This window comes from Trifolium pratense, linkage group LG4 (genome assembly GCF_020283565.1).
Source record: "Trifolium pratense cultivar HEN17-A07 linkage group LG4, ARS_RC_1.1, whole genome shotgun sequence".
In the NCBI taxonomy this organism is placed as follows: domain Eukaryota; kingdom Viridiplantae; phylum Streptophyta; class Magnoliopsida; order Fabales; family Fabaceae; genus Trifolium; species Trifolium pratense.
Genome location: NC_060062.1, coordinates 18021543 through 18037482, shown reverse-complemented (window position 1 = coordinate 18037482; position 15940 = coordinate 18021543). Strand labels below are relative to the sequence as shown.

The following is a 15940-nucleotide window of genomic DNA, read 5'->3' as shown; positions in this document are numbered from 1 at the left end:
CATTAGATTTAGTTTAGTGGTGATGAGTTTGAGTAGTATGCATAAATGAAGTATCATGATTAACTCCATTGTAAAAAAAAATATAGTTACTATAAAAATTATTGTAATTAGATTTTCATTTTAAGATTAAAAATATTTTTTTTTTGTTTTCACCATCAGTTTAATTTGATTCGACGGTCAGTTTTGACATCAAGTGGTTCCAGCTCCCGATTGCATATTAAAAATGATTTTTTTTTCTTAAAATAGTTTTAAAAAAATCTATAATAAATACTATAAAATAATAGAATTTTTCTTTTTAAGAACAAAAAAAAATAGAAATTTTCTTAAAAAATGGGCCCAAAAAAAAAACTCTTTTTAGAAGGAAAAAAGCCCAACCGCTATTGCGTACCAAACACGCGGCTTTGGAAATCTATAAATATGCTAGTGTCACTTTACTTACAAGTTACAAACCAAAGCATTCTCACTCTCTCTCTCTCTCTCTCTCTCTCTGATCGATCTTCTTCGAACATTCTTTCGTTCACACGCTGCCGATTCTCTTCGATTCAATATTTCTAATTCTTTCTCGTTTTTTCCGTTCTTTATCATCTTACTTTCATTTTCATTTCTGATTTGCAGGATCTACATTATTATTATTAATGGCGGGGGCGGTTCATTGGAGATACCGTTTTCGCGAAATCGATTCTTCAAAGAAGGATAACGTAAGGTTTAGGCTTTATCGTCGTATTTAGATATTATTATTTTTCCCTTTAGGGTTTTGATTTTATTGACCTTTTTTGTTGGAATGGAACAGTTGGATAGGTTCATTCCAAATAGATCAGCAATAAACTTTGGCTATGCTCACAACATGTTGACGGAAGGTGCAAAAAAGGGGAAAGAGAATCTAGCGGAGATGTCGACTTACCAGAAACTACTCGCCGAAGCATGTGACATTCCGACCCGAATATTGGCCTTTAAGAATAAACCTCCAACCCCTAAGGAAATTTGGCCTCCTCTTCCTCCTCCTCCTCCTCAATGCAGATCATCCAAGCCCAAAAGACACATTCCTAAAGTTAGTTACCATACTAGCTTTTTTTTACAATTATTTAGTTTTATATAAATCAATAATCAAATGCTTTCAGTTCTTTAATTCGTGTTTTCTGGATGTGTTTGTGAAAATAATTTTGCAGACTTGGGAGAGGAAGTTGGATGCCCCTTATATGGTAGACGACTTTTGCTTGAACTTGTTGGATTGGGGTAGCAGTAATGTCATTAGTATCGCCCTTGAAAATAGTGTCTATCTTTGGAATGCTTCAAATAGCTCCACTTCAGAACTTGTCACTGTGGATGATGAATATGGTCCTGTTACAAGTGTTAGCTGGGCCTCAGATGGACGACATATAGCCGTTGGTTTGAACAATTCAATTGTCCAAATTTGGGATGCAACAACTACTAAACAGCTGAGAACATTGAGGGGTGGACACAGAGGAAGAGTGGGTTCACTGGCTTGGAATAGTCATATTCTGACAACCGGAGGAATGGATGGTAAAATAGTAGACAATGATGTTAGAGTGAGATCTCACATTGTTCAAACTTACATCGGACATGATCAGGAGGTTTGTGGGCTCAAATGGTCACCCTCAGGACGACAATTGGCGAGTGGTGGAAACGATAATGTTGTTCACATATGGGATAGGTCTGTGGTTTCTTTAAATTCACCTACCCGTTGCCTTCATAGGTTTGAGGAACACAGGGCTGCTGTGAAGGCACTGGCTTGGTCTCCTTTTCAAAGTAATCTATTGGCTTCTGGTGGAGGTGATAATTGCATTAAGATGTGGAACACTCGCACAGGTGCGAGATTGAACTCTGTTGACACAGGATCGCAAGTATGTAGTCTGCTGTGGAATAAGAACGAGCGTGAGCTTCTTAGCTCACATGGTTTCACTGAGAACCAGCTTACCCTTTGGAAGTATCCTTCTATGGTGAAGATGGCAGAGCTTAACGGTCATACCTCGAGGGTACTACACATGACACAGAGTCCTGATGGGTGTATGGTGGCAACTGCTGCCGCGGATGAAACTATGAGACTTTGGAATGTCTTTGAAACACCACTAAAGACAAGTGATGAGCCCTTTGCTAAGTTCAACCGTATCCGTTGAACAAGCACCTGCATCATCCCCAAAATCCCTAACAAAAACTCCCACAGCATCATCACCAAATTCTGTTTTAGTTTTCTATGTCAGTCCCTCCCCCCCACCCACCACCACCACACACACACACGCGCGCGCATCATTTTTTTATTTTATGATTGGTTTTTTTATGGTTTAATATTTTTGTTGATAGTTTACCTAACTGATTTGTTGCGTCATTTTATTTTGGAGCCTAACTTTGTGGCTTTCTCAGCTCTCAATCTTTGTATGTTTAGGATTTGATATTTCGCATTTGATTTTAAGTTGATTTTAGCTTTGATTAGGCTTTTCTTCATGTCCAATTCTCGCATCTCTGTAATTGTTGCTGCATTTGTTGGATCAACCAATTTTCACACCTCTTAGACCATAGGTTGGTTTCCCTACACAAGCGAATTTTGATTAGTGCATGCTTTCAACCAGTTGAATGACTACTATATCAATACTTTACTTCCTTATAGCTTGTATATCCAAATTGAGGAAAGTGTTGAGAATGTGAAGTATGTTAGTGTTGGTTCATGCTTAATTTTAGGCTAAGTTGGGTGCACAAATTAGGGCTTAGTGGTTCTATTTGGTCCCATTATTTTTTACTGCAGACAAAGACACTGCGAATCGCAAGGCAATATGGCTTGGAGACTCAATGGTTGCATCTGTATTGGAATCTACATCTTAGGTAGGGTTCACAATATCAATAATCCTTTCTCAATATGTATTGTGTTTAAGGTGATTTCACTAAAATATCATATGTTTATCTAACCTCCCTCGATAATGTGCATAGAAACCTAGGAGTTTGTTTTGAATTTGTCAAAAGTACTCCGTGTGGCTGTGTTAGTCTTCCACGTCATATGAATAGTTTGAGGAAGAGGTGTTTCATTCTACTATTAACAAAGTGAGCCAAATGCCAATATTTTGTTTGCTTAGTTAGAAAGTATAAATGGCTATTTTAATTTTTGAATAATGTGGATGATGCTAACCTCCTGTATAGAAAGTCAACGATGTTAGTGTTTCCTTTATACATACATGTACATTTGTATCCAGCAACTTTTTACCTTCTGCATTATTTATGGTTCCCTTTTTTGTTCTCGATCAGATTATTAATTGCGTTTTGATTTCCGAGTTTGACATTATTTCTTCATTAATCATTTCTCCTTCCTTGTGCAGCTTCTTTGCTTCTTGGTATCAATGATGTGAGATCTGACAAAGCAGCTAAACAAAGGCCAGGTAGCCCTGTTACATTTCCTCGCCAAAAACGTTCTGTAAGGCCCCGCTTGTACCTTTCTATTGATTCAGATTCGGAATAAAGATTAGGGACTCTTAGCACCAGATATTGTATTTATAATTTGGAGGCATTTTTGGTCCTCGAAAAGTGGCAGTTATGTGTTGAGGCATCTCTAGTGGAACAGCTATAAATTGGCCCTAACGCTGCACTTGCCCCCTTTGGCAATGATATTGGCGGCACAGATTCTCAATTCTCTATGCTTGATATTGAAGTTAATGGGTTGTGGTCGAGCTATCATTCTTTCGATTTTCAATAATCTATTGAGGGTATATTGCTGGTTTACTGTATAGTTCGTCATTCAATCTGGTAGTTAAACTTTCTAATTTGGTGGGGCAAAGTTTCCCATTAGGAATATTTTATCTGCATTTTTGGCTCTGCGCCTGAGAGCAAATAACCTGTAAATGTTTAGTCTTCGAATTCAATAGTGAATTCAAATAGTTTTTCTGACTTGTGCCCATTTTTACATCTGGATTTAAATATTGTACATGATTAGTCACAAAAAATGTGTCTAGAACTTTGGTTGTATATTTTCTTCCTTGTTTTATGGAATCAAGTTGTGGTTTTAGTAGCTATGTAGTGAGTTTCTTGGTGTGGTAGTGAGTTTCTCGTTCTTTCTTACATATCTGTTAAAAAATCTGTCAAAAGTCAATTTTACAAACGAAGTTGGTCAAAACCTGATTAGACAAAAGATTCGTTGAAAGGACTTAGTACTACAACTGTAGTAATAACTTGGTATATATATATATAGTGTCTCCATATGTATACAATGAAGTTATTTGTCCACCGTATCGATTTGGGAATGACATAACATAAAAATTAAGCTTAACTCCACCATAATAAGCCAAGAGTACTTCATTATGATCTTCAAGTCACATCATAAAAAGGGGAAAGAGAATCTAGCGGAGATGTCGACTTACCAGAAACTACTCGCCGAAGCATGTGACATTCCAACCCGAATATTGGCCTTCAAGAATAAACCTCCAACCCCTAAGGAAATTTGGCCTCCTCTTCCTCCTCCTCCTCCGCAATGCAGATCATCCAAGCCCAAAAGACACATTCCTAAGGTTAGTTACTATACTAGCTTTTTTTATTTACAATTATTTAGTTTTATATAAATCAATAATCAAATGCTTTCAGTTCTTTAATTCGCGTTTTCTGGATGTGTTTGTGAAAATGATTTTGCAGACTTGGGAGAGGAAGTTGGATGCCCCTTATATGGTAGACGACTTTTGCTTGAACTTGTTGGATTGGGGTAGCAGTAATGTCATTAGTATCGCCCTTGAAAATAGTGTCTATCTTTGGAATGCTTCAAATAGCTCCACTTCAGAACTTGTCACTGTGGATGATGAATATGGTCCTGTTACAAGTGTTAGCTGGGCCTCAGATGGACGACATATAGCCGTTGGTTTGAACAAGTCACTTGTCCAAATTTGGGATGCAACAACTACTAAACAGCTGAGAACATTGAGGGGTGGGCACAGAGGAAGAGTGGGTTCACTGGCTTGGAATAGTCATATTCTGACAACCGGAGGAATGGATGGTAAAATAGTAAACAATGATCTTAGAGTGAGATCTCACATTGTTCAAACTTACATGGGACATGATCAGGAGGTTTGTGGGCTCAAATGGTCACCCTCGGGACGACAATTGGCGAGTGGTGGAAACGATAATGTTGTTCACATATGGGATAGGTCTGTGGTTTCTTTAAATTCACCTACCCGTTGCCTTCATAGGTTTGAGGAACACAGGGCTGCTGTGAAGGCACTGGCTTGGTCTCCTTTTCAAAATAATCTATTGGCTTCTGGTGGAGGTGTAGGTGATAATTGCATTAAGATGTGGAACACTCGCACAGGTGCGAGATTGAACTCTGTTGACACAGGATCGCAAGTATGTGCTCTGCTGTGGAATAAGAACGAGCGTGAGCTTCTTAGCTCACATGGTTTCACTGAGAACCAGCTTACCCTTTGGAAGTATCCTTCTATGGTGAAGATGGCAGAGCTCAACGGTCATACGTCGAGGGTATTGCACATGACACAGAGTCCAGATGGCTGTATGGTGGCAACTGCTGCCGCGGATGAAACTATGAGACTTTGGAATGTCTTTGAAACACCAGCAGCATCATGCAAAGCAGAGCCCTTTGCTAAGTTCAACTGTATCCGTTGAACAAGCACATGCATCATCCCCAAAATCCCACGGCACCATCACCAAAACCATTAGTCCCTATTTTAGTTTTCTATGTCAATCCCACCCCCCTGCCCCGCCCTGCCCCACACACACACGTCATTTTTTTATTTTATGATTGAAGCCTTTTCTTTGTGTCATCTCTGCTGTGATGTTTATAGGTAGAATAGTGAATCTTTCCTTACTTTGTTACTATTTTTCATTTATTAGATATTTTTTGTTGATAGTTTACCTAACTGATTTGTTGTGTCATTTTATTTAGGAGCCTACCTTTGTGGCTTTCTCAGCTCTCAATCTTTGTATGTTTAGGATTTGATTTTAAGTTGATTTCAGCTTTGATTAGGCTTTTCTTCATGTCCAATGCTCGCATCTCTGTGATTGTTGCTGCATTTGTTGGATCAACCAATTTTCACACCTCTTAGACCATAAGTTGGTTTCCCTACACATAAGCGAATTTTGATTAGTGCATGTTTTCAACCAGTTGAATTGACTACTATTGCAATACTTTACTTCCTTATAGCTTGTATATGCAAATTGAGGAAAGTGTTGAGAATGTGAAGTATGTCAGTGTTGGTTCATGCTTAATTTTAGGCTAGGTTGGGTGCACAAATTAGGGCTTAGTGGTTCAAGGGGGAACTTAGTATAGCTACTGAAATGCATGTGCTGATGTTCTTCTATTTGTTCCAATTATTTTTACTGCAGACAAAGACACTGTGAATCACAAGACGATATGGCTTGAAGACTCCATGGTTGTATCTGTATTGGTATTGGAATCTACATCTTAGGGTTCACAATATCCATAATCCTTTCTCAACATGTATTGTGATTAAGGTGATTTCACTAAAATATCATATGTTTATCTAACCTCGATAATGTGATTCCGCTTCATCTATGCTCGTTAAGAATGATCATTTATGTGAGAATATATTTTCGTTCAATAATAAAATGTAGGGTTGATTGACATATATTAGATGCTTCTTTCATTTCATGTTTGTATGTACACTGCTTGTTCAAAAAAAATGTTTGTGTGTCGACTATCATTAACCAAATTAAGTTTAGTGCCTTCTAATAATGAGTTAATTACTAAAATAAAACACTCTTTTTTGTTTCACACTTGGACTGATTTTCTATTTTAAGAATTGGTTTCTATTAGATAACAGAACACGGACTTCGTGTTTCAAAGCTGGTGATCCTATTCATTAGGTCATCAGAAGCTAATGAATGGCTTTGGTTTGCTTGAATCGTTTTCCTGATTTCATGATTCCATATATATATATATATATTTGAATATTTCTGAGCATTGCGGAAGCTACAGTACAAGTTCTGACATCAGTGAATCGGAGATTTGCTGCAGCTTATGTGGTCTCCGGTTCAATACCAAGGAGCTCAAATTCCATATCTTACTGAATATGGAGAATTGATATGGGATTTCTTGGTAGCAGGGGTATGTATGTTCTCTAGCCCACCCTTTAATGTTTTTCTTTTTGCCTTGACTTGTAGTCTTAGCTCTTTCCCCTTATGCAATTTCAATCCTTGGACCTAAATGAGTTCAACCTCGATTTTTGCAAATATAGTCTTCTAAACTATATGTAAGAGGAAAACATGCATTTTTCTCCGGGTGCTTGAGCCAATAACCTTTTTCCTAGGTACATCAGTTGCATGAATAACTAAAAATGTTCTTTAACATTAGATGTGGTTAATGCAAGAAAATAGGGGATTAAGAGAACACATGCTTAGTTATATTTGGATTTAGCCCATTTAAATGTTATAGGGATCAACCTCTCACTGTTAAGTCTTATTTTAAAATTTCCATTATATTGATGTGTTGTTCTGCTTAGTTATTCATTTTTTTTTTCAAATATCTTGATGTGTTGGTCTACTTCGTGACATGATGAAAACCAATGAGGGGATTGATGAGGAGAGCACTACAATTGAGCCAACTTGAACAAATTAAAGCTTTCAAACTTTGAGTCTTGGCTAATTTTCTTATGTTTAGGTTCAATGGCCTCTTATGTTTTATGCATTTCACATACAAGCCCAGCTAATTATTAATTAAGTAAACATGATCAAATGAAACTATGTTAAACAAATATTGGACCAGTTTCAAATTTGTTTTCTTATTTTCTATACTGATGTTCCCTATTTTATGTCTTTGCATGGTAAGATTTATGTTAATTTTTTTCCAATCACAGCCTTTCAAGTTCCAGAATTTTAGTCCCTTAATATACTGATGTCAGCCTTTCAATTTTCATGGTGCTTGGACTTCTTAATAGGGTTTGTTTGGATTGTTGGAAGTTCAGGGTATCCTTTAATGGATTAGGTTTTGGTGCCTTATACTCGACAAAATCTTACTTGGACACAACATGATTCAATGAGAAGATCGGTGAGATACAAAAAGTTGCTAAATATGCATTTGCTAGATTGAAAGGTAGGTGAGTTGTTTGCAGAAAAGGACTGAAGTTAAGCTTCAAAATTTGCCAGTTGTTCTTGGTGCTTGTGTTTTGCATAATATTTGTGAGATGAAAGGTGAGAAAATGGATCCTAAACTTAAAGTTGATGTTATTGATGATGATATGGTTTAGCAGGCACTTCTTTTCTCTAAACTGATGATAATTAGTGTAATTTGTTGCATTTTGATGATTATTTTCTGCTTCTTTGAGAACATCATTATTTTTATTTTTGCTTAATTTATTCAATCATTATTTGTCGAAGTGGCTTTGTACAAGATATAAGATGTATTAGTCTCTTTAACAAGTATGTATGATAAAGTTTAAATACGGGTAGATCCAAAGTTGTAACTCTCTATACATTTTCATACCCAAATAAGAGATTGGTAATAAAATGACAATATTTTTGTGTCATTCCTATACTTTTATGGATTATTTTGTATCATTTCTATATTGCAATTTATCCAAAAGATCAATTGATATAGTTCACTGACATCAGTCTTCTATTCTTTTTGGTTACATAAAAAAAAATGCAATGCTTATTGAATTCAAATAGAATCATCCTCATAGTTGATTTCTTATGTAGTTAAAGTCATCAATGTTCAAATAGGTCATGTTGATTCATTGAGTTTTGACATAGTATCAGTGTTAATTCAATTTCTAATAATTGTCGTGCATATATATATATATATGGACACTTATAACACCCCGATCACACCCAACACTATTGGGTTTAAGTATATGGTACATAGATATAAATAATGGTTAATCCAATAACAGAAACCTGATAACAGATCTGATAACAGATTTCGTAAAAAAAAAAAAAAAAAGATATTCCAACATACTTTAAAGGAGACTCTCATACAATCTTAAATTTTATATTGGGTCTAACTCATTATACAAAATAATTGATTTATATGATGATGATTGTTTTGACTTATAAACATTATATTTTTAGACCACCTATCATTTAATGTGAAGCTCTTAAAATATTCTACTCTTTCGAACATTAGTTATAACATAGAATCTGGTTTCGAATTGGAGAGGGGCAATGGATTATAATGTTATTCAGCCACTTCTATATGACCTTCAAATTCCAAACATCCATAAGGTTCTTGAAATCAAGTATGTAATAGTGCTCACAATTTCACCCCACAAACTCTTAGATAACTCAGCTCCCAAAAGCATACATCCTCGATGTCTCTTAATATATCTTGTTTCCTACAAAAAGATTCTTAACACTTCCGGTTCAATTTAATTGCTTAGCAAACCTTGATTATCTAGTTTAACCAAACTCCTTTCACTAACATGGCCTAACCTCAAATCCACTTAATTTTAGGTTTGATTGGTTTTTACCTTCCTTTGAGTTTTTTTAATTTTATTGATGCTTCATTTGCGTTTTAACTTACTAATTCGTGCAAGACATTTTAGTTTCTTTTTTTCAATTTTTTTCGGATAATTGATTGATATAATGAGAGGCCAACATAATTAAGATATCTTTTTTCTAGAGTCTAATTTGCTTAAAAAGTATTAATTCAACATGTACATTTGTTTCATATTTTAAATCTTGTACAATAATTTACTTATTTTTAACTTTTATTACAAAGGACCTGTTTTATACAAAATTTTATAGTATAATATACATAAATTGCACGAGGTATTTACAATTTTTCTCCCTAAAAAAACAAATGTTCATGCTTTCATTACATACTAGTAAGATATCCATACTTCCGAGAGAAGCGACTGCACATGACTCAAAATAAAATAAAATTTAAGCATTTCTTGAAAAAATAAAAATTTAAGCTACTTTTTAAAGTATAAAACTTCATTATTCGAGGTACTTTGATTAAGAAAGAATTTTATGTAACTTTTGCAATATGTGCACAGTTTTTTTTTTTTTTTTTTTTCATTTTATGCAAAACAAAAGAATATGCACCATCTTCATGTTGGGTTTCAAGTGTGAGTGTTTAAGTCTCACATCGACTAATTATGGGAAGAATGTTAGATTTATAAGAGATGTGAACCATTAACCTAACACCTTAAGGTTTTGGGTTGGGATGTGGCGTCTCCCTCTCTTGTAATCCTGGAGCATTGGCTCATTGTTTCTCCCGAGCTCCCCCGAACTCCCCAACACTTCAATAGGCACGTCTTTCCAATGTATATAGGGTTGCATGGATTATTAAAAAATAAAACTTCAAATATCTTCCCTCTCAACAAAAGTGCTTGGAAACATAACTCTATTTTTTTTTCCATATCAATTTTGTGTCCTTCTAAAGTACCTAAGACTGTTCCATTTACTGCTAGGCATGTACTATATATGCTTCTAAATTGATATATAGTGAAACATTAGAAGTTTATTTAATTAAAACATTAGCAAATAGAATTCCCTTATTTTCCTATTTAATAGAACCAATGTTGTAATTAGCAACAAAGGATGCTTTAATTTGATCATTTGTAAAAAAATGATCACGATACAAATTGATGACTTTATAGGATAAAAAAAAAACATTCTAATTTGACTATTATTTTCAAGTAGTTCCAAAACAAGAATGCATTGTGTCTTGTGATATATGATTGTTTTTTTGTGTGTGTCTACTTTCTCAACTTGATTGGTTTTTTTGGTTTGTTTGTTTGTTTTTTGACCAAAAAATAAACTTCTACTTGTTAATTAGTTATTGTATGATTTATATTTATGAATATTAAATTGCAAGCAGATAAACAAAATCAGATGACATATCAACCTCAACCAACCATAGAGATCAACAAAGATTCTGCGTGGAATTGAAAAAGTGGGAAGTGGGAACACTAGATTCTTTTCTTCATAGGAGTGCTACATCAATTATACTTTTCTATTATTTTTTTTAATATACGGTATATATAATATATTCAATATAATTACACGTTGACGAAAAATAGGCGGGCAACAAATACGCTGCTAAGTCTTTTTAAATAACAAAACCAATCATCTTAAAAATCACATTCATTGGTCTAGGAGACACAATATGACTGCATAACCCTTTGAACTCTGCTAAGGATATTCACAGTCTCTGATGCTAGAAAGTTAAGGGCCTGTTTGGTGCGCAGGATAGCATAGTAACAGGATAGGATATAAAACAGGATAAGGATATGATAGGATAACAGCATGATAACAATTATACTCAGTTATCATATCCTATGTTTGGTGCACACAGGATAACAAACATGGTAACTATTATATTTTGTTTTTAATACATACTTGCTCATAATAATATGATAAGATATATAACATATTTAATTGACAAAATTACTCTTGTAAAACAATTATTATTTTTTAAAAATTATTTTGTAATACTTTGAATTTTATAAATAAAAAATATAAATAAGTAATCAAATAACTTTATATAATTTAAAATAAAAATCATGAGAAAATAATCAAGTTTAATTTTTTATATGAATCATGATCAAATAAATAACTCAATAATATATACATGTTAGATAAGCCAAATAAATATATGATATATCTCATACGTAAATAATAAAACTACTATCGCAAAAGAATTATATTTAATTTTTTATAAAATTTAAATTAATATCCCTATTTGTCAATTTTTTAATAATCATTTTACTTTAAAATATTGTAATTTTAGTAAAATTTTGATTTTTTAGAATATATAAATTACAAAATTATCCCTGTAAGAAAATCACATATATATTTAAAAATTAATTATTTTATTATTTATATTTTATTAATTTTATTTTATGTATTTTAAAATATATTTTATAAAATAAATCAGTAATTTTTTTTTCTTCTTATCCTATCCTGCTAGTAACCCAGCTCAAATTTAGGATAAGAATTATAACTAGAGAGACAGGATAGGATAAGCTTCAGGATTAACTTATCATATCATGTTGTATCATCAAACACTGGATTGCGGCAGGATATGATACAGTTATCATATCCTGTCTCTTATCCTGTGCACCAAACGGACCATAAAAGTATCAAACACAAATGGAATAAAAATATGTTGATTGACATAACACGCTTTCTCGTGTTTTGCCACTTTGCTTGAAGCGACTTTTAGAGCTGCCTGTCCAACAGTAAAATCACTAAATTATATATATATATATATATTAACGTGTAGATAAGCTAATTAAAAAAATAATTGATAAAATATAAACAACATTATTTTATATTTGGCGAATATTGGCCTCCTTATAAGAAACCGACTTATATATTTCAAAAAAGCATAAATTCAATTCTCTTTATTAATGTAAGAATCTCATTGATAAATAATTTGTATATTTTATAAAAGCATAAATTCAATCCTCCTTACTAATGTAAGAATCTCATTAATAAATAATTTGTTAATTGGTATTGTTAACGAATGTCTTAAAAACATAGGTTAATTAATAAACTAAAGTAAAATAGTTATATTAAAAAATATAACAATTTAAAATTTAACTTCTTAAATTCTTTCATTCTTAATCTCAAACCAATTGATCTAGGGCTCACCGACGACACATATTAACATATACTTCTATCAATATTCTCTTAACCTTATAATTTCAATGAGCCACCATCATTACAACACACTTTTTTTTTTTTTTTACAATACCAAACTCATAAGTTTTCATTAACCAAACAAAATGAGAAAACATTACTTATATTTTGTGTGCCTAGCAATGTTTTGCAGAGTTTCCCACCACTTTTTTTTAAACTTTTATTCTTTCTAAATGTTTCCTTTGACTGACAATAGTCTGATACTATAAATTTGACCAGTCAACAAAAACATGACTGATCCCTATGATGTTCATGCCTCATTACCCCACATACAAACCATGGCCCACCATATATTTTTGTATCCCTAATATTAGGTCCATTTCAATATCCACACACCACCACCATCCATTCTCATACACACATGTTTACTATTTCAATTAGCATATATATGTTACCACATTTTATGATTTTAATTTTTTGCTTTCAATCTATGGTTGCTTTAATACTAGCTAGAGACTATACTAGTTTAAAAGTGTACATAGGGTGCACCCAATTTCCATGGGATCCAAAGGATCATCAAAGTGGGATCAATCATTGTTTTGTATTGTTTTTTCCATGAGTGCTCCAAAAGATAGTGACACTACGTATACATGAATTATAGATATTTTGTATCTTAGTATTTTCCACTTGCCACTCTAAAGTAGTATCTGCTAAGAAATGGCCATTGAAAACAATAACCCATCTAAAGAAGGGATCATCCTAATTGCTAATTAGTGTTCATTAGCACTAGTTCAAAAAAATTGTATTATGACAAGAATATTTTTTACACTTTTAAAAATTGATTATACAAATTTTAATATAATTTTATTATATTTAGATTTTTTAACTAGTGCATGAGAGACACTATTTAACATTCTTTTTAAACAAAAACATGTAAACTAAGACATTGAGTTCAAGTGCTTATGAAATCTAAATATAGTAATAATTGTTCGGAAAAATTCGAGTTCAATTCTTGATTGAAAGAATTCTTGGCTATGTTTTACTTACCTCATGGCCGAACTGTGGAATATTGGAATTCCTTTGCATACTTACTTGCGGTCAAATTTTAGATTACCGGAATTAGGGTTAATACCAAAAAACAAATCATGTAAAATTCAAATGTGCCGTATCTAAAATTAAGTTTTCTATTTTTTTATTATAAAGAAATTAAGTTTTCTATTTAAATCATGTAATACTTTGAATTTAAAATTAATCGGTGTGAATAGAGAATCATATTTACTTTAGAAAATTGATGCCATTACATGAAGATATGAAAGAAAATGATTCAATTTCATCAAATGACCCATAATTGTCACCAAGTACTTGCTCAAAATGTGTAGATGATTAAATTCCCTTGTTTATTTGAATTTAGTGATCATCAATCACATAATTATATTAATATTCCGGGATTTGAACATATATAATTGATCTAGCTATGATTTGTTAGGTAATCTATCAGTTTTGGTGGTTTGAATGTTTATCTTAGAGTAATTAAATAGAAATAAATTAATTAACGATGTGCTCAATGATTCATTCAAATTTGGGATTAAATAAAAAATTGAAATGCAATGATGGCTATTAACTTTTCTCTAGCTAATCATATTTACAGATCAGTTATGGAAAAGAAGAGAGTAGACAGTAGTACTTATTTTCTACCAGCTAAACGACAAAGTGGCATGTGTAATGAAATTATTTGATTAAGCTGCAGATGATGGATCGTTAAATAAACAAGAAGACGAAATTAATCATTTGGTTCTGCATTGCCAAATAAAGTTAAATACCCTACAATCATTTCCATTTTATATACTGTTTTGGCTATTAATTTTTTTTTTTTTTTGTTATTTGAAAATTTTTCTAACAGTTCGATGTTAAATCAATAGACGAGATTTATTATAGTGTGAAATTGTGTGTAAAATTTTCGGAGAATCTAGATTCAAATTAGTGGCGGTGCTATAAATTTTGTAAAGCCCGGACAAATTTTAAGTCTTAAACAAAAATTTAAGTTGTCAAATATCTGTCATAACCTAATTCATTAAACATGCTTATTGATGACTAATTTTGTTTAAGCTAGGGAACATATCTCACATCGTGTAAAAGAAACTCAGAGTTGTCAAATATCTTGACACGAACCATGAAGGAAAATAACGATTATAACACAACAGATTTTCTTTTTTCCTTCCATGGATCGTTATACGAATGAGCATGATTCAACGAATAGATGTTTATACCTCTTATAGCATATAATCTTTGCAGCAGAACAACTTTAGAAGGGGCGCGATTCAATATTCAGAAACTAGGTTTCTGAATATTTTATAGAACCACTTGTGTGGTCAACAACTTATTCACTTAATAGACGAGATATGTGTTATAGTCTGAAACCGTGTGTAAACATATCAGTGAGTTCAAATCAAACTAATTACTTCATTCGGTCATGAATATAAGAAACAAATAACTTTTATGTTCATTGGACAACTAATGTATCTAGCTTATAATATAAACCAGATACATTAGTTATTCAATGAATCTAAAAAATGATTTGTTTCTTATATTTAATGCCATATTTTGAGCTTATAGCTAATAAACTCACATGACAAAAAAAGACATGTATAATAAACTTTTTAAAAAAGAGCTTATAACTTATTTTTCAAATGTTATTTCACGTAACTTATGAGCTTATAACTTATAGTTTATCATTTTTTCTACCAATTTTACCTCTATCATCTTACTTAAAACAACTTAATTATATATTTTTTATATCATATCATACATATAAGCTAGTTCAACCACTAATTTTACTAATCACTATAAATTTAATCAACTACATTATTCACCATAACCTAAAAACTACAATATCTTATAAGTTATTACTTATTCTCTATAAACTTATTCGCTATATTATTTTTTACTACCAAACTAAGTCTCTTACTATCAAAAACTTCATTCTACCTAGTAATACAACATTATATTCCCGCCGTAAATGAGTGTGGATTAAGAATCCAAATGCCAAATTATTCACTCAAGTAGGACGACATGATAGCATGAATAAATGTTGTTTTTCTCTTTCCTATTTTAGTTTATTATGCGTGCTATATGGTACTTACAAATTTTTCTATGAAAACAATATGTTTTTTGTAGTGAAGTGACTATAATGGGAAATAATTTCCATAGAGTGACATGGCAAACAAAGGCTAAGAAGAGTTTGATCAAATATAAGTGGGAGTTGAGTAAGACAAGTCACTTACTACTGTGTACATATTATTATTATTGATCATGAGCAGTATAAGGGACCACCAATACCAAATTTGAAGACCTAAAATAAGCAAAGCATAAATTGACTCATGAATGTTGTTGA

At 32.5% G+C, this 15940-nt stretch overlaps 2 protein-coding genes across 8 annotated transcripts; both read left to right on the top strand.

Moving 5' to 3' along the window:
* The first annotated feature begins 439 nt into the window (after positions 1–439).
* LOC123920015 (cell division cycle 20.1, cofactor of APC complex-like) lies at positions 440–6587 on the top strand. Of its 3 annotated transcripts, XM_045972086.1 has the most exons (6): positions 440–698; positions 791–1048; positions 1167–2535; positions 2624–2835; positions 3324–3707; positions 6325–6587. In XM_045972086.1, the coding sequence occupies exons 1-3, from the start codon at positions 636–638 to the stop codon at positions 2133–2135; spliced, it is 1290 nt and encodes a 429-aa protein (XP_045828042.1). In that variant the 5' UTR covers positions 440–635; the 3' UTR covers positions 2136–2535; positions 2624–2835; positions 3324–3707; positions 6325–6587. The 3 variants fall into 3 exon arrangements, with proteins under 3 accessions (XP_045828042.1, XP_045828041.1, XP_045828043.1); XM_045972085.1 differs by having other exon boundaries at positions 1167–2835; XM_045972087.1 differs by lacking the exons at positions 2624–2835; positions 3324–3707.
* LOC123920016 (cell division cycle 20.2, cofactor of APC complex-like) lies at positions 3706–8333 on the top strand. Of its 5 annotated transcripts, none has more exons than XR_006813391.1 (4): positions 3706–4505; positions 4627–5783; positions 6325–6453; positions 7896–8333. XR_006813391.1 is itself a non-coding variant. In XM_045972089.1 (2 exons), exons 1-2 carry the CDS (start codon positions 4299–4301, stop codon positions 5602–5604), a joined length of 1185 nt encoding a protein of 394 aa, XP_045828045.1. In that variant the 5' UTR covers positions 3706–4298; the 3' UTR covers positions 5605–6587. The 5 variants fall into 5 exon arrangements, 1 of the variants encoding a protein (XP_045828045.1); XR_006813390.1 differs by having other exon boundaries at positions 7815–8333; XR_006813388.1 differs by having other exon boundaries at positions 4627–6453.
* The last annotated feature ends 7607 nt before the right edge of the window (positions 8334–15940 follow it).

Bases quoted from the DNA above. Each gene is read 5' to 3' on its own strand.
- LOC123920016 (XM_045972089.1), top strand. From the start codon at position 4,299: ATGATCTTCAAGTCACATCATAAAAAGGGGAAAGAGAATCTAGCGGAG. The intron at 4,506-4,626 runs GTTAGTTACTAT...ATGATTTTGCAG, and splicing joins CCAAAAGACACATTCCTAAG to ACTTGGGAGAGGAAGTTGGA.
- LOC123920015 (XM_045972087.1), top strand. From the start codon at position 636: ATGGCGGGGGCGGTTCATTGGAGATACCGTTTTCGCGAAATCGATTCT. The intron at 699-790 runs GTAAGGTTTAGG...GGAATGGAACAG, and splicing joins ATTCTTCAAAGAAGGATAAC to TTGGATAGGTTCATTCCAAA. The intron at 1,049-1,166 runs GTTAGTTACCAT...ATAATTTTGCAG, and splicing joins CCAAAAGACACATTCCTAAA to ACTTGGGAGAGGAAGTTGGA.